The following is a 26,393-nucleotide window of genomic DNA, read 5'->3' as shown; positions in this document are numbered from 1 at the left end:
GAGTTTGGTCACACTAGTCGAGCTCCAACTGTGATTTGTAATAATAGTTTGACTGCCTAAAAACGACAAAAGCAGCACAGATGACAACACAAGTACAGTGACTGTGGTTTGAGTGTGTGTGTGTGTGTGTGTGTGTGTGTGTGTGTTTCTGAGGTCATGGGGTCACGATGGTGACATAAATATGAGAGATGCTTTTTTTTCCACGATGTTCAATGTGTGTGTGTTTGTGTGTGTGTGTGTGTGTCTGTGTGTATGTGTGTGTGTGTGTGTGTTTTCTGCACCGCATGGACCACTGCTGGAAAATATATTTAATGTTTTTTTTTTATTATTATTTTGTTGACGATATAAAATTAGCTATTAATTTTTGTAATTTGTGCATTAACTTTCATAAAGTTGCCTATGTTCATGGAAGTGCGTCATTTCACGTGTGTTAAAAGGTGTTTCATGTAAAATAAAAAAAATTAAATGTGTATATTTTGCTGTAAAAATATATAAATCTTAATTTACAAAATTATAAATGATAATCAATTCATAGTTTAATTATAAATGTTGCATATGATGATCATGGTGCGTGTCATTTTTGAAAAATATGTAAAACACATAAAAAAAATAGAAGTAAATATCTAAATTCTGCTGTTAATATAAATGAAAGTATATTCATATTAATTTATATAATTCTACATTATTAATTTATAATGATAAATATATAAATATGTTCTTTCAGTGCATTTTGTTCAATATGTGGGTATTTTTCCTGCAATGCTTGGAAATATATTGAATATTTCTGGCTTATTCTACATTATTTTGTTGGCAATATAAAATAAGTATTATGATTGTAATGTGCTTTGTACATTAACTTTCATAAGTTCATAGAAGAGTTTCATTTGTGAAAAATATGTAAAACACATTGAAAATAAAAGTAATATTTTTTTTCCTTTCTTTTTTTCACAAAACAGCCAAACATATATTACAATATAATTGACAGCTAGTTAAAAGCTATTGACAAAAGATGTTTTTAAGCAGGTGTTTAAATACTGGCAAAGAGGGCACAGCTCTAATAAAAGATGCTTAAATAAATATATGAAAATATATAAATATATTAAAATATATTAATATTCATTTGTATAATTATAAATTACAAATAATTAATTTATAGGTAATTATAAATATATATAATTGTTTTCTTGGTGCAATATTAGTATGAGCATGATTAAATCTTCTATGTGTCAATTAATGAAACTAATGTGACTAAAGTTTTACGTTGCATATTTACGTTGCATATTATGAATCTACTTTGCAATAAATGCTTGGGATGGACAAACAAAATATCATAATTGTAAGCCGTTTGATGTATATTTAATGTCAAAATGCTGAAAAATGATATGTTTATTATATCTGGAACAGCTGCTTGCGTGTGCTTTCTGATTGTCTTTGAAATTCCTTTTTTAATTATTAGCATCAATTGATTATTTATGTGACGGTTAATCATCTGTCCGTGTGCCAACTGGCTCGTCACCAGCTCGCGATGCTGGACAGGATCCTCGTTCACAATCATTCGATTACGGCCGTCTCATCTGCTCCTCGCTTGACTTTTGTTTCCCAAGGTTACTCTTCCTCCGCTCGCCTGGAGTCGTGCTTAAACCTTTCCAGATTTCCACAATCTTTGCTGGTAATCCTCTGAAATTGATTTGGCAGTTGTGTGAGGTTGAGCTGATAGCGGATCAGATCCGCGGCGCTGATGGCGCTAATGGCTGGATGGAATGTCAGGGAATTATCCAGAGCGCTGGATCTCAATGGGACGGAACATTCTATTTGACTCTTTGCGAAGGTCCCGAATCCGCCCGGCCGGCCAATCGGATTCCGCCGTGGTCACCAGGCCGACCAATCAGATTCTCACGTCCCTTGAAAGGGCTGTTAAAATATCACCATGGAGATGAGTTTGGACAGCAGCCATCTTCTGCCACCCATTTTCTCCTCGAGCACTTCCTGTGGGTCCAAACACACAAAAACGGGTGTGTGTGATTGAGTGTGTGCATCTGCTCAACTTGACCCTGCTCGACACACCTTTCTGTTCTTTTCTCTTCTTTTAAATTGATTTTATTTTATTTTTATGTTTGGTTTAATATAATTCAATATATTCCCCTCTGTTTCTTTTTTTTTTATTAAATTATTTTATTTTTTATTCTTTATGCTTTTACATTTATTTTATTATTTTAATTTTAAATTTGGTTTAATATTTTAATGTGTGTTTTTTTTTTTTCCTTTTCTTTGATTTTTTTATCATTTCTTTTTCTTTTCTAATTTACATTTATTTGATTTGTATATGTGTGGTTTAATATTTTAGTAGTTTCATATTTTATTTATTTGTTCCTTTCTTTTTTCAATTTTCATTTATTTTATGCACACAGTGCATCATGAAAAAGTTTTCGGGATGCAAAACTGAAGCGTAAACCATCTACATCTGTTGTGTTTGTTGAGTTGTGAGTTCATTTGGCCTGTTTGCACATGGTGGGGTGTGTGTGTGTGTGTGTGTGTGTGTGTGTGTGTGTGTGTGTGTGTGGATCGAGGCATCTGGCAGTAATTAGGTTAAATTAGAAGCGCTGTGGTCACTTGCCAAAAGCTCTATACCTTGAAAGGGTTCACAAATAATAAAGAGCCTGTAGTAAAGATCCGTCACCTGTGTGTGTGTGTGTGTGTGTGTGTGTGTGTGTGTGTGTGTGTGTGTGTGTGTGATAATAGTCTGTCTCTTGTAACAGAATGCAAAACTACCTCTAAATAATCTAAATCAGCCGAACGCAGTCGAAAACCTAATGAAAGCCTGACTGGGATGTTTATGCTTTGGTTTATCCCAGTTTTCCAGTGTGGTTCTCTCTCTCTCTCTCTCTCTCTCTCTCTCTCTCTCTCTCTCTCTCTCTCTCGAGGTGTTTGTGTGTTTTAAGTACTTTCGTTGAGTTATTTGATTGGAGAAGTGAAAGAGGCACAGAGTGGCTCTCATTACCCACAAGGCTGTGGGGGTGGACGGGACACATGAGTGTCATTTCCTGTTTATGTGGTCAGTTTGAGAGCTGTAGCCGTACATACAGGCTCTGAAGCTCAATGTGAGTCTTTCTGTGAAGCAGGTGCCTTTTCTTTGGGAGAAAGAGATTTTTGTGTGATTTTTATAACATGAAGTTTTTATTTTCAAATTGTTTGCAATCTCCATCTCAAAATAAATAGTTTATTAAATAAAAAATTATAAAAAAATAAAAAATAATAAAAAATTATATTAAGATTAAAAAAAAAAAGATTTAACTGCAGATTTTGAACTAAACTCATGTATACTTTAATCTTTTTCCACAATAAGACATTTTAATGTGTATTTTTAGGGACAATTTTATAATTGCATTAATATAAAATATAAAAATTGATATAATATTAAATATATCAAATCATATCAAATTAATATTAGCATATTAAATAGCATTTTATATACATAACCATATATTTTCTGATATTTAGGCTATTTTATGTACAAGGTAACAAGGTTTCTGAGAAAGACAATTTAATACAGATATATCTACAATTACGCATGTTTTTAAGTCTGTATTTGAAAGAAAGCATTGTGAATATGGCTCTGATTGCTTCAGATGGTCCCAGAAGAAAGCGGCGCGTGATGAAGAGTTTGTGTTTGATGCTGGTGAGATGATCTCAGGATCTCAGGATGGATGGAGTGCAGAAGAAAGCAGAAGAATCTCTTCATCTGTTCTGACTCAAGCAGAAACATTTGGACGCTCAGATTATAAACACATGCCACGTCTCTCTCTGAGTCGCTCTCTCAGATGGGTAAACATGCTGTTTTCATGTGCAGCGTTATATTCATATACCACGAATTATAGTATGCAAGTGACATTTTAATTCACCAGTGAATACCATCGGAGTTTCGTTCTTATGTTAAACTTCCGTGCACTGCATTCAGTGCATTCATTTTTCATTCTTTCCTTTTATTATATTAAAATGAACTTAAGTTACTTCATTGCTTATTTTCATTTAAAACACCAGCGTGTATAAAATGGGCAGTTTAAATACATTTGCTTTGCATGGATCCCATATTTTAATGTTAATAACATTAGTTTAATATATATATATATATATATATTAACATTTTATATACAATTGTATATCCATACAGTCAAGTAAACACTTTTATGTTTTCTATTAATATTGTTATTTTAAATATTTTGGAACAATTTTGCAGTTGTTTGTATATTATTATTTTTGTTATTTAATTTTTAAAGTGCAATTGCTAAATTGTCCCTAAAAGTAACTTTAATCTGATAAAACTAAAATGTCTAAAAATATAAATAAACACATTTGTTCTTGTATGCATGTGTAGTTCTATAATGAAAGCTGAAAAAGCTGAAAAAAATCTGGATTAAAAAAAATAATAATAATTATGAATAATTAATATAATATTAATAATGAATATAATAAATACCTGGATTTAAAGTCAGAAAAGTCAGCTTTATTTCTAAAGCGCTTTGTACAATATAGATACAATTTAAACACAAATGCAAGGGGGAAAAAATTATTTCTTTCTAAAAAAAAAAAAAAAAATTGTTTTTAAAAATTGAGTTTTGATTACTAAGTGAACAAATAATGTACAAGTGTTTTCACGCATAATCGCTGTGTAGGTCATCAGTAAATGAATGTGGCATAAAAATGGCAGTGTTTCCCAAATGAAACAAAAGAGCTGTTAGTTTCGAATGATGTGTGTAATGTAGAGAACGGTTTAGAGTTTTGCAAAAAGTTTGTTACAATATCAAACAGTTTAAAGCATGTAATGTGCTTATAGTTTTGCAGACTTGGTCTAAAGATTAGGTATATGAGTGAATGGGTAAGTGGGCCCCAAGCGTCACTTTTAGTGTCTAAGCAATAAAAAAAAAAAAAAAAACTGTAATGATGTGTGTGTGTGTGTGTGTGTGTGTGTGTGTGTAGCTCCACTAGGGGGCTCCAGCAACAGTAAATCACGGGAATCAAACAGTGTAAATCTGTTAGAGAACAAAGATCTGCTGTCGATCCTGACAAAGACAAGAATGAGAGAAAAGGAGAGAAGAAAGAAACATCGCAGCATTCGACGCGTAATCCTGTTGATCTGAAACCCACACACACACACACACACACACACATGAGCTGCTGGATCTGTGTGTGTGAGTAAAGTGCTCAGATAGATGAGTATGGAGCGAGTGTGGAGCGGATGCTCTCGGCACCATCTGTGAGGCACACACTCAGATCTGACGTGCTTTCTTCTGCCATCGCTATGGCAACACACACAGCAAGGCCACACTGTCGAGCTGTCAGTCACACACACACACACACAGGTCACCGACCTCAGACCTGACCGTGACCACCCTCGACACACCTTTCTTTTCTTTTTTATAATTTGTTTATTTTATTTTATTTATATTTGGTTTAATAATTGTATGTAGTTTAAATAGTTTTTAGATAGTTTTAGATACTTTTCCTGTCTTTTTTTCCTCTTTTCTCTCCAGCTGTACATGTTACTCCAGGTTCATTTGATGTAATTAGAGGTCAATTAAAAGCTTTGTTGTCTTTGATCAGACGTGTGTGTGTGTGTCTCCATCTCTCACATCTTTAACTGATTTCTCAGTATAAACACTGAATTGTGCTCTTTTCTCTCTCTCTCGTCTCTTTGTTTCCTCTCATTCTTATATGAAGTTCGTTAGCGGTGTTTGTGTGATTGTTTGTGTGTTTGATCGGCTCCAGATGTGTTGTGCATGTGTGTGTTTTCTCCACCTGTCATTGTTCTTAAAGGAATATTCTGCTTTCAATATGAGCTGTAATGTCCATGTTTATCATGAGATGCGTTTGATCATCACAGAGATTGATTTCATCTCATCCTTCAGTTTGGAGAAATGAACAGCAGCTTTAAAAGCACAAAGTGAAGCTTGCATTGTTGTTAAATCTGTGATTCCTGACGTTTGTTTGTCAGCCAGACTTTAGATTTTAGATTACTATTTAATTAATTTAACAACACATTCACATGTTCACAGTCTTTTTTATTGTTTTATCAAATTAATTTATTTTATGATTTTTTCAGTGTTATATTTTGATTATTTCTAATTTAACATATTTAATATTTTCATTATTTAATTAGATTTTCATCAACTTAAATGTTTTTTTGTTTTTTTTATTATTATTTTTCTATTTAATTGTAATATTTATTTATCTTAAATATTGTCTTTTCATTAGCTTATTTTGATTGTTCTTATTTGAAAATGATCTATTAATTGATTTATTTTTATTTTACATTTTTGTATGTAATTATTAGCATTTTTATTATAATTATTATTTTATAATAATTTTTTATTATGGTCTGAACTGACTACCTCATAAAACCAGCAAAATCTGTGTGTGTGTGTTATATGTGTCTCTCTCTCCATTAGTTGTGTGTGTAAAGTGTTTCCTGGCTGTATTGACATCTGACCTGAAACACACACACACACACACACAGTCACAGGTGCTGTTGTGGAAGACGCACTTGTCTTTGCACGGTTCTCCCTAATCAAGCCACAGGAAGCCGCTTCTCCTCAGGGAGTGTGTGAGTGTGTGTGCTCTCGCTGTGGTTCATGTGGAATAGATTAGTGTTTGATGGTAAAGCCAGACCCCAGTGTGTGTGTGTGTGTTGGAGCTCTTGATGTTGTTCTACATCTGTACAGCATTATAGCAATTGCAGGTTGAAGGAATAAAGTCCAAAGTGAGGGCGGAACTTCCTTCCGCATCTCTCTCTCTCTCTCTCGCTCTCTCTCTCTCTCTCTCTATAATAGAGTGAATGTTAGATTTTTAAGTTGTCGAGTGTTTGTTTCACAAACATGAGCATTGTATGTTCAGGAACATTTAAGTGTGTGTGTGTGTGTGTGTGTGTGTGTGTGTGTGTGTGTGTCTGTGTACATAGCAACAGCCTTAAACACCCATAACACCCTAACAACTGTCTAAAACACCTAGAGCACCCTAGCAACTACATAACAACAGACTAAAACACATATAATACCTTAGCAACTGCATAGAAACAGTCTTAGACTTTCACAATATGCTAGCAATTACAGCCCAAATCACTCAGAACCTTATCCTTAGCAACTCCATAGCAACAGTCTAAAATATTCAAAACACCCTAGCAACTACATAACAACAGCCTATAACACTCAGAACACCTTAGCAACTGCATAGCAACATTCTAAAATATTCAAAACACCCTAGCACCTATATATCAACAATCTATTACACAAAGAATACCTTAGCAACTGCATAGCAACATTCTAAAATATTCAAAACACCCTAGCAACTATATATCAACAGTCTAGTACACAAAGAATACCTTAGCAACTGCATAGCAACATTCTAAAATATTCAAAACACCCTAGCAACTATATATCAACAGTCTAATACACAAAGAATACCTTAGCAACTGCATAGCAACAGTCTAAAATATTCAAAACGCCTATAAATCACTTAACACCTGCCTAAAACACTACATAGCAACAGTCTAAAACTAATTGTCTCTCTCGCTTTCTCAGAAAAAATTAAGGCTGAATGCTAGTTTGTTGAGGTTAGGGTTAGGGTTAGGTTAGGTAGGTTTGTTGTATGTTCAGTAGGAGTGTTTAAGTGTGTGTTGATGTTGAACAGATAAAGTGTGTACTCTCCTGCATGTGTGTGTGTGTGTGTGTGCGTGTGCGTGTGCGTGTGTGTGTGTGTGTGTGTGTGTGTGTGTGTGTGTTGGTCAGTTCAGCACAGGTGCAGTGAGTGGGTCACACTGATGAGGGGCGAGACTGTGTGTGTGTGTGTGTGTGTGTAGGTGGGTGTGTTGTGGCTTTCATGACTTCTCTGGTTTCACTCCATCTGCTCCTGATCTGCTGCAGTAAACAGACTCACTCCTGCAGCGTTTGAGCTCCAGACATGAATGATTCCTCACATCAGGAGTCTGCTGCTATTTTACTGAGTGATCAGACACACTATTTTTACCTGCTGAACCAGAAAACAACTGAAAGAGAGACCTGAATCACATCATCACCAAGACTCTACTCACAACAGACAGGAAGAAAACACCTAGAAACCACACACAACACCCTAGCAACCACATACAGTAGCAACAACCTAAAACACTTAGAACACCCTAGCAACTGCAAAGTGATAGATTAAAACACATAGAACACCCTAGCAACTGCATAGCAACAGCCTAAAACACTCACAACACCCTAGCAACTGCATAGTAAGAGCCTAAAGCACTCACAACACCCTAGCAACTGCACAGCAACAGTCTAAATCACTCAGAATACCCTAGCACACTCAGTGTAACCTAGCAACTGAATATCAACAACCTAAACATTCAGAACACGCTAGAAACGGCATAGAAACAGCCTAAAACACTCTAACAACTATATAGCAACTAGTAAAAGACTTTATCTATAAGACATTATCCTAGGAACTTCCTAAAAACATTTAGAACACCCTAACAACTGTATAGCAACAGCCTAATCTACTTTAAACACCTAGAAATGTATGTGTTAACTCTGGACAGGTGCAGAAATGAACCAGCCAGAACAAAATCTCCATGTTATTGAACCCCCCTAAAGTCACAGCCTGATCTCTTTCACAGACGCGTGTGTGTGTCTGTGTGTGTATGTGAGGTGCTTCATGGGAAAGTAAAGTCCTCCATCTGTGCTGAAGTCTCTTGGTCTCCATAAAACTCCTCAAACTCCACCCTTGAGCTCTGGAGATGTTGTTATTTTTCAGCTGAGCTTCATTTATGTTTGTCTCAGATTTTTCACCTACAATTCCTTAGAAAAAAAAAAGATCTCATCAGACACAACTTAAGTTTCCATTTGTTCTGCATTTGGTACAGGAAAAACATTTGAGATGAGATTCTTCATCGCCTGTATTCTTGTTTTTGAGGTGTATCTCTGAGGGTCGTTCTGTCCTCACACATCCGCTGTGTTTATCCCAGCTCCTTATTCCCATCCGGCATGTTCTCAGCATTCCTGCTAGTCATTACAGCACAGTTTTCCAGACGGGAATGCTCTGCTGTTTGTGGGCTGATGTCATCACTGATCCGCCGCAGCTGCTCATCTCACATTTGCACTAAATTATCGTGTTGCAACACTTTAGGAACATGAAAATTTTTTCCTGGGAAAGAGTTTCACTCTGATTCCGTCTTTTCCCTTATGGTTCTTAATGCATGGCAGAAAATATGTAGAGAAATGTACAATGAAAGTGTGTTTTGTGTCATTAGTCGTCCTGATCACAGCGTGTTGTGTGTGTGCTCAGGTTTACGCACCTTCCGCCAGCACTGCCGATTACAACCGGGACTCACCGGGTTACCCGTCCTCTAAAGCACCGGGCAGCAGCTTTCCCAGTTCCTTCTTTATGCCAGGTAAACTATACACACCAAATGAAACAACTGCCTAAAACACTCAGAACACCCTAGCAACTGCATAGTAAAAGCCTAAAAACTCACAACACCCTAGCAACAGCATAGTAACAGCCTAAAACACTCACAACAAACGCTCATATCACTCTAGCAACTGCAGAATAACAGCCTAAAACACTCACAACACCCAAACAACTGCATAACAACAACCTAAAACATTCAGAACACCCTAGCAACTATATAACAATAGCCTAAAACACTCAGAACACCCTGACAACTGCATAGCAACAGCCTAAACACTCACGACACCCTAGCAAGTACAGAACAACAGCCTAAAACACTCAAAACACCCAAACAACTGCATAGTAACAGCCTAAAACATTCAGAACACCCTAGCAACCTCATAATAATTGCTTAAAACACTCAGAACACCCTAGCAACTGCAGAACAACAGCCTAAAACACTCAAAACACCCTAGCAACTGCAGAACAACAGCCTAAACACTCAGAACACCCTAGCCACTATAAAGCAACAGCCTAAAACACTCAGAACACCCTAACAACTGCATAGCAACAGACTAAATGACTCACAACACCCTAACAACTGTATAACAATGGCCTAAACACTCAGAACACCCTAGCAACTGCAGAACAACAGGTCTGTCCAGTAACTAATGATGAACGAATGCGCAGTTTGCAGAGAAGCATTTCAGTTGCTCACGGTGAACTGTCTGACTTAAAGAGATAGTTCACCAAAAAAATTACAAATTTGCAATCGTATACAAACCCTCAAGTTGTTCCAAACCTTAATCATTTCTTTCTTCTGTTGAACATAAAAGAAAATACTTTGAAGAATGTAGGTAACCAACGAGTTTCTGGCCCCCAATGACTCTGATAGTATTTTTTTAAGTTACTGAGGACCAGCTGCTGTTTAGTTACCCACATTCTTCAAAGTATCTTATTTTGTGTTCAACAGAACAAAGAACCTTATGCAGGTTTAGAACAACCTAGGTAAATTATGACAGAATTTTCATATTTTTAAAATGATAGACACCTCTGTGCTTCAAGGTATAGGCCTATTGTTTTATTAAAATTTGGATAGTCTGTTAATATAATATTCCATACATTATCAGAGCTTGGTAGACCATTATTATATTTTTAGACATTATTAGACAGATGAAGGAATAGATTATAATTAATGTTAGACCCTAATGATAAATTTATAATTGATATTAATTATAAATATATACATAATAAATAATCAAAAATGTTATATACAATTTGGCATTTTAAAACTTTTTTTTTAATGCTAAATTAATTAGATTAAAATGGGACAAATAAATGTAGCCCTAATTTAGGCAAAATTCATCCCATCCAGGTAGCAGCTGCAGAACTGTTAAAAAAAAAATGTTGTGTTGGAAGTTTAAATACTTGAACGTTTTTTGTTTTTGGCGAGTTGGGTCGTGAATGGGTGTCCCTTATTTTGCCTCGCTGAAGTTAGCAACCCTAGTTTCATGTGTGATTTCAGACGGTCATCACAGTACAGACCCATGGAGCTCGTCTGGCAGTATGAATCAGCCCGGATACAACAGCATGCTGGGAAACTCCACACACAGCGCTCAGAGCAGCAGCTACTGCGGCCTGCATCCGCACGACAGACTCGTGAGCGCATTTTTTAAGTCAAAGACTATGATACTCTGTGTATTTACAATACATGTATATATGAAGAGTTAATTTGCAAAAACATAACTCAGTTTTTAACAATTCTCAGAAATCATGCTTTTTCATTGTGCATTCCAATTAATCTCATCAAACTGCAGTTGGGTTATTTTGAATAGGTTAACACGATAAAAAACATGATTTTTGAACATTTAAAACAACGGAGTTATCTGTTTTTGCAAATAAACTCTTCATATGCATATATAGAAAGCCGTGTAAATCTAATATATATGAACAATAACTCCTATGAACGGTCTTTGAATGAAAATGAAATGAACCTGTCTCAAACGCTCTCCCTCTCTGTGTTTTTCAGAGTTACCCGTCACACTCGTCAGCTGAGATTAACCCCAGTCTTCCTCCCATGTCCAGTTTCCATCGCAGCGGTGGGACGAATCACTACAGCGCGGCGTCCTGCTCCGCCACCACCAATGGGACAGACAGCGCCATGGGTGAGTCCCCGCCGAATCAAAGCCAAGTGAAGATTTGATTCACTTCAGTTCAGTCACTCTATCACAGTGCAAACTAAAGCAAAGGTGGAATATTAGGATAATAAATGAGAAGGATCTAAGGGATCTACAGGTGATCAAGTTCAGCTGCCCAACAACATTAGATCCATAACGCTTTCTGATCGACTGATGAGCAGCATTAGTCATTCCTCCATCTGTCAGTTCAGAAATCAGCATTATCAATGGCATGAACATTTTCTGTTTTCAGAATGTTTTTGTGAAGTTGAAGTAAATATTAACTGTCACAAGCAGTGGTTCTCAACCTTTCTGACTCTATGTAGGTTTTTTTTATTTATTTACTAAAACCAAGTTAAGTGTTAAATTAAATTAATAATGAATTTATATGAAGTTAATATTTAAAAAAATATTTATAACTCACAAATGACAACATCTCTGCAATTTTTACTCAACAAAATATTATAAAGCTTGATATAGCTAGAAAAATTATATAAATTTTAGTGCTGTCGAACGATTAATCGCATCCAAAATAAAAGTTTTAGTTTACATAATGTGTGTCTACTGTCTATATTTATTATGTATGTATAAATACACACAATATTTATTTTGAAAATATTTACATGTATATATTTCTATTCTTACATATATATGTGCATGTGTGTGTATTTATATATGCACATAATAAATATACACAGTAGACACACATATAAAAAACTAAAACTTTTATTTTGGATGCGATTAATCGATTGACAGCACTAATATATTTCCATGAGCTTTTAATATTGTAATAATTTCCATACTTTTTTCAGGTCTACAAATCTCACTTTTAAATATGGAATGAACTAAGAAATATGATTTTTGGTTCTAAGCTTATTTAACCCCTTGTTTGTCTCATATTAAATCATATCGGCCCGGTTTCACAGACGGTGCTTGAACTAAGCCAGGATTAGGCCATAGTTCAATTAGGACATTTAAGTAATTTTAATAAATGTGCCTTAGAAAAAAAACATTACTGGTCTTCATCTTGATATATTTTAAGATTAGTCAGTGCAAGTTTCTTTCAGCTGAAACAGCTCAGACTTAGATTTTAGTCTGAGACTAGGCTTAAGCCTTGTCTGTGAAACTGGGGGTTAAAGAGTTACTTTAAAGTCAGCACTTTCGTCTACATCTTCTTTGAATGAACAGGAGTGTGAAGTCTCTCTGATCTGTTGTGTTTCAGCGAATCGAGCGCCGAGCGGAGCGGGCAGCAGCTCGCAGACGGGAGACGCGTTAGGAAAGGCTCTGGCTTCAGTGAGTGACCAGGTCTAACGCTGACCCAGCAATATATAGATACACACATGATCTAAAGCAACATGAAACCGCATTCACCACACATTCGATTTCTCTAATGATGCTTTTCTGAGTTTTATGTTATGTTATGCTTCCACCACTGAATAAAAAAATAAAAACGTAATTGGGACTTTTTTTTCTGGCAATTCTGAGTTTATTCTGTATCTACTCTAGTGAAAATTAAATATACTTAAATGTATTTGAAATACATTTATTTACTACAAATACTTGTACTTTTAGTATACTACACTGCTATACTTAAAGCCTGCTAAATTGGAACAGCTAATGTTCTACTTAATGCATGTTAATTGTGCAGAAGTAGTGCTGAAGTACAATTAAAGATATACTTAGTATATTTGATTGTGCTAAAGTGGAACTATTGCAAGTATACTTCAGGTACACTTTAAATATTTTGCATTTAAAGACTGATATTATTCAAAGATCATACAATCCTCATCAAAAGTGACATTAAAACACATTTTAGGCTTAATATTAAGAAAAGTGCATTGTGCACAAGTAATATGCCAAGTGAAGTTTAATTATAATTTTTATATCAGTAAGTCTCGAGTTATCTGTCAGTAAATATGTTAATAGATTTGAACTATACTTAGTATAAAATAAATGTATTTTTACTAGGGTAACAGTTCTTTTTTTCTCATAATTGCAAAATATAACCTCAAAATTATAGAAATTTGCAGTTCTGAGAAAAGAAAAAAAAACGCAATTACAGTTTTTATTTTTCATTATGTGGCAAACTCAAAATTAGCTTTTTTTTTATTCTGTGGTAGAAACAAGCTTCCATAAAAAGTGCTTTCAGAGAAGAAGAAACGTATTGTATTTTGAAGATTATATAAATAGAGGTTTTAAAGCAGTGTTCACATTAAGACCAGAGACATTTATTTAAAAAAGTAAACAGATACACGCCTTTCAAAAAACATCTTAGCTGGCAAAATTATTCAGATGAATGTGGCTTCATGCATACTGATTCCTGTAGAGATGATGTTTCAGCTCGATGATGATGATGATGATGTGTGTGTGTCTTTGTTCTGGTTTGTCATTGCTGTGTGTTTCTTGTGCTTGTAGATCTATTCACCAGATCACACCAATAACAGCTTCTCATCCAACCCCTCCACTCCTGTGGGATCTCCTCCCTCGCTCACAGGTAACCCACTGAGTGTGTGTGTGTGTTTATTCTCAACAGAGTTTAAACACACACACAGATGTTTGCACTGATGTCAGTCACCTGATTACTCTGTTTACTGCTTTACTATGCAATATATACTGAGCACTGTTATTTATGTGCCACCAGGTTTATTACAGTTAACTAAAATTAAAAACTTTTATTTCAGCTACTTCCCAAGGAAACAATGCAAATCTAATGTAAAATCTAAAACAAGTCAAATGAATACTGAAATAAAAAAATTATAAAAACTATATAGACATATAAAAAAATATTAAAAAAATCAAAAAACATACAACAAAATTAACTACAATTTTAACTAAATTTACACTGAAAATGTATTAATTTAAGTAAAAAATAAAAAAATCGAATTTTTGTCAGTCCAATGAATGTGTCACACTGGAAAGGGGAAAGGTCAAGTGCATTGCATTTTGGGATAATGTGTGTTTTGGTTGTATTCTGCACATGTTAACAAATATAGTATTTTATTTAGGTCGTTTGGATATTTTATTCACTGTTATTATAGTTCACTAAAACTGAAACCATAAAAAAAAATATTTTCATTACTTGAAATAACATAAACATTAACTGAAATAATAAAATAAAATAAAAAAAAACATTTTAGCTAGTTGCCAAGGCAATATAAAAAATGCAAAAAAAAAAAAACTATTTTAAAATATAAAAAAAAAAAACAGTATTTCAATGATAGCCTACTAAAATTACTGATTTAATGCGTATAAAAAATAAATGACTTAATATATATACTGCGCACTGCTAAAGTCATTGATTTCATGTGGAAAAGCTTTTTATATGTTTCATTTTTCATATTCAATTCAAACTCTGAAACACTTCATCTCAAGGCCTGATTAATGAGTCATTATTCGCGTTGCTATAGAAACGACTGCCGCCTAATTTCTCCAAGTGCCAAAGTTATTAAACCGACAACCATTAAATGCGCAACTGCAAATTAATATTTAAACTTAAACATGCGAGGGAAGTTTAAGTAACTAATTTAATAATTTTCTCATTGGCGTCGGCGCGGATACATGCAAAATTTATTTGCACATGAATGTGGCTGTAATTATGTGCTAATTAGCATTTGTAAATGAGGTTTAATAATACAGGGAAGCATCAGAAATGCGTGTTTCTGTAAAGAAGTACGATTTGAAAAAACACAACATAATTAGACGCGATGTACGTAATGAGCGGATGCCGCAAACGTAAACAGGTGAAGGTCAGGGAGAACGGATGAGCGAGCGCCGCTCCTCTCTAATTACTGCTGTGAACCGGCCGCCGCAAACGAGTTTGCATCTTAACTTGAGAATGAAAGAATAACGAGGTGTTATTATCATGAGGGTCGTCACCTATCAAAGGAAGGGTCAGCCGGCCGACGGCCCACCAGCTGATCATCACCGCTGCTCTCTGGACTACAAAGACAAGACCGGGTATTTATTCCACCGGAGTGAGCGATGGTTTATTGGGCTCGTTTGAGTGTCGGATCAGCGGGAAAATACGGATTTATTGGATATGAGGGGAATATTTTATCATTAGGCCAGAAGAAGGATTTGACCACATAAACAAGGATTAAACATGATCAGTCTCTCGAAAATATAAGCAAAACCATTATATTCATGAAGCTTCAGGTGAAGTTAAATCAAACTGAAATAAAATAAAACATAAAAATGGAAAATTGTTTCATTTCAGCGAGTTGCCAAGGTATCATTTCTCATTTTTAATTAGTTAAAATATAATAAAATAAAATGCTATTACAGACATATTACAAAAAAATGACAAAAACACAACAAAATTATAAAAATAAAATAAAATAAAAAAATATATACATCAATTGTATTTCAATGCAGGGTTCTTTAGTATGATTGAGATACTATTTTAATTTTATTAATATTATATAGTTTTTATAAATCACTTTTTTGTTTCCATTTTAATTTTAGTTCATGTTTTAGTAATTTTGTTGTGTGTTTTTGTTGTTTTTATTAGTTTTTGGTTTTATTTATTTATAGTTTTTATTCTTTTTTTCTGTTAAAAAGTTAAACTATAAGTTAAAATTATATTTTATTTTATTTCAGTTAACCTTTATTTTATTTCAGGTAGCCAATGTTTTGTTTTGTTTTGTTTTTGTGTGTATGTGTGTGTGTGTGTGTGTGTGTGTGTGTGTGGTTTTCATTTTTATTTTAGTTAACTATAATAACCCTCTCTCAGTAATAATAATTAGAAAGTATTATACAAATCAGTCATATGCTAATTTTGTACATGCTGAATAGTAGAAACAATGAAATTATATTATAGTTAACTTAAACTTAAAAAAAGTGAAAGTAAAAAAAAAACCTACCTAATGAACATGAAAAAAAAACAGTAAAATTGAAAACAGAAAACAACAAATCTAATTCAAAATATTAACAAAACTATAATAGTATATCAGTGATTTCACCTACTGGTCAAAAGATGAAGTTGTTATATCTCATGATTTGTTTTGTTATTTAGGATGCTGATAGAGGCGTTTGTTGTTCTCTATGATGATCTTGATGTTTTTGTCTCTTTAGCTGCCAGTACGGCCGTCTGGTCCAGAAACGGTCAGGGAGCCTCGTCCCCGAGTTACGAGCCGCCGCTGCACTCGCTGGTGAGACATACAGACGCAGAAACACAACTCTGTTCCTACAAGATGAGATTGAAATGATCCAAACATATCATGCAACAAACTGCTGATTGAGCAATGAACAAATCCACATTACTCAGAAGATGTGAGATGTTCTGGAGGCTTGTGAAGATCATTCATCCGCTGAGGAAGAGTGAAAGTAAAGCTTCTGAAAGCAAACGCTCCTCAAAAGATCCTGATGATCAGATTTGAAGTGCACTGATTTTTCTAAAAAAAATGATTGATGAAGAATCAAGTAAAGCTGAGCTGCTTCAGTCCAGTAAGAGTTCGTGTTGGGGGTAACACATTACAAGTAACTTAATCACATTACTTTTTTAAGCAACTAGTAAAGTAACGCATTACTTTTTAATTTAGAAGGAAGTATCTGAGTTAGTTTTTCAAATGCGTAACCCCAGTTCCTGTGTTTCTGATGTATTGAGTGACAGCTCTGGGGTTGCCATGTTGAGAGAAATCAGGAGTAAGTGCAGAGCGTTGTGTGTGAACATGATCTTACTGTAGATCTAGACTAAATATCAACATTTACTCATCTCACCTGCACTAAAACACATTCACAATTCCTCAAAATTAATAAAAAGTCAAATGCAAACTCAGAATATTACACAAACCTGCAATAATTAAATATATTAAATCATTTATGTATTTAATCCCATTTTATTAACCAACGTCTTTGCTACTGAGCTTTGATGATCCAATTCAACCAGAATAATAAGCAAGGCCGTAACCATCTCTTGAACATTGGGGGGGGGAAATTTATTATATATACAGTCATGGCCAAAAATATCGGCACCCTTGTTAAATATGATCAAAGAAGGCTGTGAAAATTAATCTGTTATTAATCCTTTTGATCTTTTATTTAAAAATTCACAAAAATCTAACCTTGCATTGGAGAATAAGAATTTAAAATGGGGGGAAATATGTGTATTAGAGAAAAACATTTATTTCATAATGATATTTCCCCCCATTTTAAATTCTTTTCAATTGATTTCAGACAAGAGTTTCAAAACCACATGCAAACATGCATGTTTTAAAAATATTTAGCATTTTGAAAAGCCTGTTGACTTCTGCAATTTATCTAAGGTGATGTTGCAAGTTTTTTAAACATTTGTTTCTTATTTATTCGGTTTCAGTGTTTGCTGATTTTTATTTATTTAAGCTGTGTATTTATCAAGTATTCCGTGTCTTTCTTATTCGTTTTGCTAATAAACGTACATTTCTTATTTATTTGGTTCCACATTGTTTACTGATCTTCAGTTTTGTGTACCTAAACCTTGTGTAAGTTTGTTGTTTTATATTAGGCATATAGCATGGTGTATCTTTATTCATTTTGTTGATAAAAGTTCTATGTTCTATATTGTATTTTATTGTTGCTAGAATTGAATTCAAGCAATTGGCGCCGAATTGACGCTAATTTGAAAGTGAAAGTAAAATGTGCATCGCTATTTAAAAGCGAAGGAAAGCGAGGAAAAGAGGGAAAACTCAAACTAAAAACAAACAACTGCTTGACGCCGAATTGCCACTAATTTGAAAGTGAAAGTAAAATGTGCACGGCAGGTGTTGTCACACATGGATTAACCGGTGGGTCCCAACCCTAGTTGGATCATGCTGACTGTGTGTCTCTGTCCTGTAGCAGAGTCGTATCGAGGACAGGCTGGAGCGGCTGGACGATGCCATCCATGTGCTGCGCAGTCACGCGGTCGGTCCGTCCACAGCGATGCCCGGCGCTCACGCAGACATGCACGGATTGATCACTCCGTCTCACTCTCACAACGGAGCCATGGGCGGCCTGAGCGCCGGATACAGCGGCGGACTGCTGCCCTCCAACAGACACTCACTCATGGTAAGAGCCTCTGACCCCTGACCTCTGAGCTCCCGCCGTCTGGAGCCACTTCTTGCGGATAGAGGATGTTCATGCGAGTCACACATCTCTATGTGTCTCTTCTTATTCGATCATTAGTGTCTAGATCAGCCTGTTTGGACTGACCCAACATGTGTGCAGCACTACCTAGTTATTATACTAAAACTAAAATCACCAAACTAAGAACTAAAACTAGAACCATAAAAAAAACATTGTCGTTACTTGAAATTAAATCAGTTTCAACTGAAATAAAATAAAATATTTAAAAACTGTAAATGTACTTTATTTCAGCTAGTTGACAAGGAAACTTTTTTGTTTTAGTGTTTAAATAAAAAATAATAAATAAAATCAATTATTTAAAAAAAAAAAAACATAGACATATTTAAAAAACAAAAACAAACAAAAAATAAAGATTACATGATATTTCAGCTAGTTGCCAAGGAAACATTTATCACTTCTCAGTTATTATAATTTGATGTTAAAATAACTAAAAGCAAAATAAGAATTAATTAAAAATGATATCGTTTTTATTATTTAAAAAAAATGTTACTTGAACTTATTTTGTTTCAGAAAGTTGCCAAGGCAATATTTCTAATTTTTTATTAAATAAAAAATCATAGAAATTTATAAGTAAAATCTTTAAAACAAAACTATAAAAAAGTTAGATTATTAAATTATCAAAAAAATAAAATAAAATAAAATAAATGACATTTAATTTTTCAAGGACGTTTAAAGGAATTTATTTGATATTTCAAGGAAACATTTTAATTTAGTTTGACTTGATGTACTAAAATTTGTAAAACTGAAATAATAAATAATTAAAAAATGTAATGGTTTTAATAAATTTTTTAAATAATATTAATTAAAACTGATACAGTTTTAATTTTTTTATATATAAATTAAAACCATTAAAAATTGTTACTTGAAAACAAGTAAATGTTAACTAAAATAAAATAAAATATTTTATCAACTTTTTTATTTCAGCTAATTGCCAAAGCAACATTTCTCATTTTGGTTTTAATGAAAAATAATAACAATTTATAAATAAAATATATTAAGAAAAACTATAACAATAAAAAATCTTAGACATTAGTTTTTTGTTTTGTTTTGCTGATAATTTAAGGAGACATTTATGTAGTTTAACTTGATTATAGTAAAATAACTAAAATAAAAATGAATTAAAATCAATATGGTTTTCATTATTTATTTTATTATTTTTATAACAAAAATTACATAAATGCACAACAAAATTACTAAAACTTTAACTAAAATGAAAGTAAAAACAGAAAATATAAAAATACAATCCAGATTAACAATAACTATAATAGTACCTCAGTGATAATAAAATAACACTGCCACCTACTGGTCATAATTGTAAGACTATTGTACTTGCAATAAAAATCGTCATGTTTAATGTGGTGTGCATGACGCGGTCCTGTAATGTCTAAGTGTAATTAGTTCAGGTTGGAGCAAAGAATTGTGGGTAGTGATGCTGGCTCTCCTCTGACTGAAAGTTAAGCAGCACCGAACTAAATACAGGAAATAACAGAGCGGGGGGGAGGACAAGACTTCAAAAGGAAGATGCTGGTAATATTTTCCACATTTAAGGCTTTTTTAAGACTTGAAACAATCCATAAAGCTTCAAACAGCTGGAGAGAATAAAGAACAGAAAGAGAATACATGAGGAAAAGAAGATATAATGCATGTCTGACACACATTATTGCATGCACATTTATACATAAACCATTTCTGATGATGCACTCATATCTTTTTATGTAGTCATCAGTACATGAATAGCATTAAAATGCATAAAAATGGGACTGAATTATTGAAAATGTATGTTTCGGACAGGCACGTTCATGCATGTTCCTTAAGAAAATACGAAAGTTAAGTTACTAAATGTTCTCAAACTGTATTTTTTAGGGTTCTTGTAGCTAAAAAGGGGCTCTTAAAAAAGTAAATATTCAGACTGATCTGTTTCTGATGAAGTGTTCTTTGTAAGCTGGTGTTTGTACATATTGCTAGTGTTAACGAGAAGTTTTTAATGATATAAATGAATAACGACAGGCGTGGGTTTGCTCAGGCGTTTGATCTGCTGTTGACGAGGTCCTGAATCTCTGCTCAGTGTCTCACTGACATTGCTGTTTATTAACTCACTCTTACCAGTGAGTGTGTGTGTGTGTGTGTGTGTGTGTGTGTGTGTGCGTTTGGGCTGCAGTGATGGTTGGATGGGTGTGTGTGTGTGTGTGTGGGTGTGTGTGTGTGTGTGTGTGCTGTCATGGCATTGGATTAGAATGCATTCACATTATTAACTCAGTGTTGTTAAAGGGACAGTTCACCCAAAATGTATCATTCTGTCATGGTGTTATTTTAGAATCTTCGATATACTATTATAGTTTTTGTTAATATTTTAAAATAGATTTAGTTTTATTTATATATTGTTCAGTTTTCATTTAAATTTTACTGAAACTTTTAGCACGTTTATTGTTTTTGCAATTTTTATTAGTTTTTTAATATGCATATATATCATTTTTATCAAATTTTCACTTCAATAAGTTTTAGTTGTTTTGGTCATTTTTTTCAGTTTAAGTTTTTAATATATGTACTTTGTTTTTATTAAGTTCTAATTTGAAGTTTTAGTCATTTTCTTTGTTATTTTTATTATTTAAAAAAATGTTTATAGCATTTTAATTGAGGTTTGTTAATCTAATTAGTTTTTTTAAATATGTATGCATAGTTATTTTAATTTTTTTAGTTAAAAAATAAAATGATAAATTTTGCCTTGGCAACTAGTTGAGAATTTTTTTTTTAAATATTGTATTTTTTGGTTTTAGTTAGTAGATAATAACCCAATTCTGTCATAATTTTCACTCCCTTATTTTGATGTCATACCCAAATGATGGCAAAGGGAAGAAGTTATTGCGCTGACTGCTGGCGCTGCTCTCTTCAGTGGAAGTGAAGGTTAGGGTCAGATGAAGAAGTGAATGAGAGAACTGTGTGTTTAGAGGAACAGCTGGAGGAGATCTGCTGCTGAGCTCACGCTGGAAACAGGTGCTCACGTGAAGAGAGAGACACAAACACACATGAAATGGCTGTTCACCGTTACATGATACGTCTAGTGCACTATGGGAACTTCAGCATGGGCAGATTTACCAAAGTATGCAGGAGACCTTCCTTTCACAGCATGAAAAATTAAGTCATAAATCATATTCATCTTTGAGTTTAGAGTTCCATCAATTTGATTCTTAATCCTTCATATTTGTCATTCTTATAACTCATCATTCTCTGTTATTATATTATGTGAATATATTCCCAATATTAAAAAAAATCAGAACGTGTTAATTTAGCTTTTAACTAAAGTGATTTAAAAATCCAACACCACAAAAAATGATTTTCTTATTCAGTATTTTTGTCTTGTTTTCCAGTACAAACTTTCTTAAATTAAGATGCCAGATGACATAAGATATTGAGTCAAAATAAATAAATAATAATAAAAATAGTAAATTAGCTTAATTCAGAGGGAAGACAATAATGGTTTTCTGCAGATACTTAATTTTGTTACATTTTTCATAAAAGACTTGATATCTTCTTAAATGAATGTATCTTGATTTAAGAATTTGTAGAAATTTTACAAAAATACTGAGGTTTTTAGTATTTGTTTTATTGTTTTCCCATTAAAATATCAACAAAAAATATATATTTTTAAGTTTTTTCTTTGTAAAATGTTGTTTAATTCAATGCTACTTGCCATTTCTTTGTAATTATTGGTGAAATTTACAATCAATTACTGAGTGAAAATAGTTTCTGCACCATTTGTTTTCAGTGTAAAGTCTGAAGATGCAAACATGATAGCGAGTGTGTGCAGTCATATCAATATTTCTGTGTAAAATCATCAGTAACTCTGAGTGAGGGCTGATCTGATGTGTTCCTCAACAGAAGATTTCCTGCAGCTTCATCCTGAAAGAGGCGCTTTGAAACGCCATTACTGTGTGTTTAAGCTCTGATGCATCTGCAGCTTCTCCACAGTCAGTATGCAACGAGAAAAGTCTGACCCCCATGTGTATTTATTAGAAATATTTCCAAAAATATTCAGTTTTCACTGCAGAAAATCTCATTCTTAAGAAGTGTATTTGCATTTTTGTTTGTTTTTTTAGTTAAAATGTCTAAAAATCAGAAACGAGGCATTTATTTGAGAAGCAGCTCTGCATAAGATATTAAGACTTGTTTTCCAACTTTGTTGCATCTTTTTAATATTAGTGCATTATGTTTTATTGCGCTGGTAGGTTATTTGTGCTCAAAACATGCAAAGTGCTGCCATTACTGAGACCAAATACACTCATATTGAAGATAACTGCTATAAAATAATGAGTATTTTTGTCATTATCCAGTGAAAATATCTAAAAATCATTGAAACTAGACGAATTTACTTGAGAAGCAGCTCTGCATAAGATATTAAGACTTTTTCATTTCATATTTTGTTAACTTAAAACATCTGAAAATCTGAGACAAAACGACATGTGTGAAAGATAACAAGCACATTTTTGTATTTTTTGTTTTTCAGTTAAAATATCTAAAGATCATTAAACCTAGAGGCATTTATTTGAGAAGCAGCTCTGCTTAAGATATTACGACTTCTTGTCCTACTTTGTTTTCTTTCACTGCATCTTTTTTATATAATTGCATTCTGTTTTATTGCAACGGCAACTTGTTTATAACTTAAAGCAGAAAAATTTGCCAATGCAATGAGATAAAATACACTTTTATAGAAGATAACTGCTAGAAATGTTTTTTTTTTTTTTGTGATTTCTAGTTAAATATCTATCTATAATTCAAAAGAGACCAATTTATTTACGAAGAAGCAGCATAAGATATTTTTGCCGTGCAAATTATTTCACTAGTTTTCGACTTGTTTATACTTAAACCATAGAAAAATCTGTTGACTTGTTTTCCAACTTTGTTTTCTTTCACTGCATCTTTTTAATATTAGTGCATTATGTTTTATTGCACTGGCAGATTATTTCACTAGATTTACTCTTGTTTGTGCTCAAAACATGAAAAGTTCTGCCATTACTGAGACAAAATACACTTGTATTAAAGATAACTGCTGGAAACTAATGAGTATTTTTGTCATTTTCCATTAAAATATCTAAAAATCATCAAAACGAGGCAAATTAACTTAAGAAGCTGCTCTGACTTGTTTTCATATACTGCATCTTTTTAATATAAGAGCATTTTGTTTTATGAAGCTGGAAAATTCAAACTTGTTTCATAACATGTAAAAGAATTGCTAATAGTGAGACAAAACACACTTGTATTACCTGCTATAGAAAAATGTCAATATTTTATGCAGTGTTGCTTCTCAAGTACTGTAAATGACTTGAAAGAGTGTGTGTTTGGCACTGAACGGGTTTCAGGGCGACTGGAGACTCAGGTGAGGTTTGTAACTGAGCGAAGCCTGAGAAAATGCTGTTTAGGGCCACAGAGACGCACACAAACAGCCAGCCATGACTACAACACAGGAAACAGCACGTAATTACGCCTGTGTGTGTGTGTGGGACTCACAAAGACGCACTATTCGCTGCTCAGACGCCCCTCTTCCATCGCCGTGGAAACGCAGCCATACAGAGAGGCTTTGTCATCACACACACACACACACACACACACGTCTCAGTGGTCATCAGCTCTCCGGCGCCCCCTACAGCTGCAGATCTTCTGTCTCTCATCCATCTCAACCACAAATGCTCACCTGATGAAGCCTGTGTAAAGTACAAAAACGATGGCATATAATAATGATGTTATTATTTAATAAGGTTACACTTTATTTTGAGGTGTTAGAGTGTAATTATACATTTAAGTACTGAGTAATATTGTTTAACTACATGTACTTACTGTATGGTTAGGGTTAGGATTAGGGTTTGGTTTAGGGTTACTTGCATGTCATTTTGCATAATTCATTGTTATTATGTAACACATGTAACAAGGACACCTTAAAATAAAGTGTTACCGTGCAATGTGTGAGCTGGAAGTGTTGATTTCTTTCATGTAAACCTGTGAGAAGACATGAGAACCAGAGCTGTGTGTGTGTGTGTGTGTGTGTGTGTGTGTGTGTGTGTGTCTGCTGTAGATTCATGAAATCATGGGAAAGAAATGCTGAGAGTTTGTCTGGGAAAAATAGTCGTGCTGACCGACAGCAGAGATCACTGTCAGTGACACACACACACACACACACACACTCGCTGTATTAACAAGCATATTTTGACCCATTTCTGAATTGTTTTTATCATTGCTGGAGTTTCAGAGAGGAATGACAAGGATAGTCAAGTAGTCGCCCAACAGCCAACTTAGTGATATTTTCCTTGTTTTTATTTGTATTATTTAATATTTTATTTTTTCTTTAATATTTTTAATTATTTATTGTTTATTTATCTTCCTGTAATATTTTTATTGTTAGTTTATTTTATGCTTCATCTTTAGTATTTTTTATAATTTTATTAATGAAGTATTTATGGTTTACTTCAGCTTTAATATTTTATTCTTGTTATTTTTATTTTTGTCCTATTGAACTTTTATTTATATATATATATATAACTTTATGTATTTTTTATTTTATGTTTAACATGTTTGTTTATTTTATTCTTAGTCTTATTTAATATATTTTTATATTTGTATTATTTACTTTGTCTTTAATATTTTTATTATTGTGTTTTATTATTTTTATTTTGTTATTATTATTTATTAGAGTTTTCTTTAATATTTGTAAAAATTTGTTTATCTGTTTTTTAATTTTTATTGTTTAAAGATTTTGTTTTATAAATGTTGTTATTTTTAGCATAAAGTGCTCTAAATCTGGTGAGTTTCTCGGGCAGGGTTTCAGCATTTGATCTGATTGTTTAAAGCGAGTTCCTGTCTCTCTGACCCTGTCGCCCTGTTATTCCGGCCCGTGACCCCGTGACCTCTGTATGTCCAGGTTCCGACACGGCCGCTAATACAGTATTGTGTTGAGAATCCACCTCATGGTCTCACGCAGGAAGTTGGTTTGTTCCGTTCAGAGTAATGTTTCCTGCTCGTTTCTCTTCAGGATATTCTTGTTCCAGCTTTTGTTTAGACTGAAGCCGTTTATTTTTAGGACTGTAACCCTGTCTCTCTATTGTTTGACCGTTTGATGGAGGGATATTTGATTTGGCCGGTAACCTTGAAATCACACACACAGACAAAAACCAGCATTTATATATAAATATATCATGGATAAATCAATTTTGATGACTACATCATTCTGCAGAAGAACTTACTCAGTATATCTTTTAGTATTCTTACTCAATATTTTTGTCTTGAATAGTCATCCAACAGCCAGCTTTTTGATATTTTAACTTAATTTTCATTTGTATTATTTATCTTTAAGTTTTGTTTATTTATTTTGTTTAATCTTTTAATACGTTTAATATTTTAAAATTGTATTAATTAGATTTTTATTTGATATTTTTTATCTTATTAATTTGTTTATTTATTGCTTATTTTATTTTATGTTTTCTTTTCTTTGATATTTAAATTTTTATAATTTGTTTGTTTTATTATTTATTGTTTGTTTTATCTTTAATATCTTCCAGTGGAGTCAGAAAAATAAACTTAAAATATAATATAATGATAATGAACTTTAAAAAGAAAGCAAGTTATTTGTTCTTGTTTTAATCGAAAACTCCCTTAATTATAATATATATATTTTTTTATTTTCAGTCATTTTGCTTCTCAAGTAAA

General features: G+C 33.3%; 1 protein-coding gene across 6 annotated transcripts in view; it reads left to right on the top strand.

The window, feature by feature from the left end:
- tcf4 (transcription factor 4) overlaps positions 1–26,393 on the top strand; it is a 153,439-nt gene that overhangs the window by 108,679 nt on the left and 18,367 nt on the right. For 5 of the 6 annotated variants that reach the window (XM_079395111.1, XM_079395110.1, XM_079395112.1 and 2 more), the window contains 7 exons: positions 9,319–9,424; positions 10,949–11,082; positions 11,453–11,588; positions 12,823–12,893; positions 14,016–14,094; positions 16,674–16,750; positions 18,414–18,623. In XM_079395111.1, the coding sequence (XP_079251237.1) occupies positions 9,319–9,424; positions 10,949–11,082; positions 11,453–11,588; positions 12,823–12,893; positions 14,016–14,094; positions 16,674–16,750; positions 18,414–18,623 (813 nt within the window). The remainder of the gene's footprint in view (positions 1–9,318; positions 9,425–10,948; positions 11,083–11,452; positions 11,589–12,822; positions 12,894–14,015; positions 14,095–16,673; positions 16,751–18,413; positions 18,624–26,393) is intronic. The other variant, XM_079395114.1, reaches the window with a different exon arrangement.

The sequence above is a fragment of the Barbus barbus genome (genome assembly GCF_936440315.1).
Source record: "Barbus barbus genome assembly, chromosome: 36".
In the NCBI taxonomy this organism is placed as follows: domain Eukaryota; kingdom Metazoa; phylum Chordata; class Actinopteri; order Cypriniformes; family Cyprinidae; genus Barbus; species Barbus barbus.
Note: the sequence above shows the minus strand (reverse complement) of the source record. Positions and strands in the feature narration are given on the sequence as shown.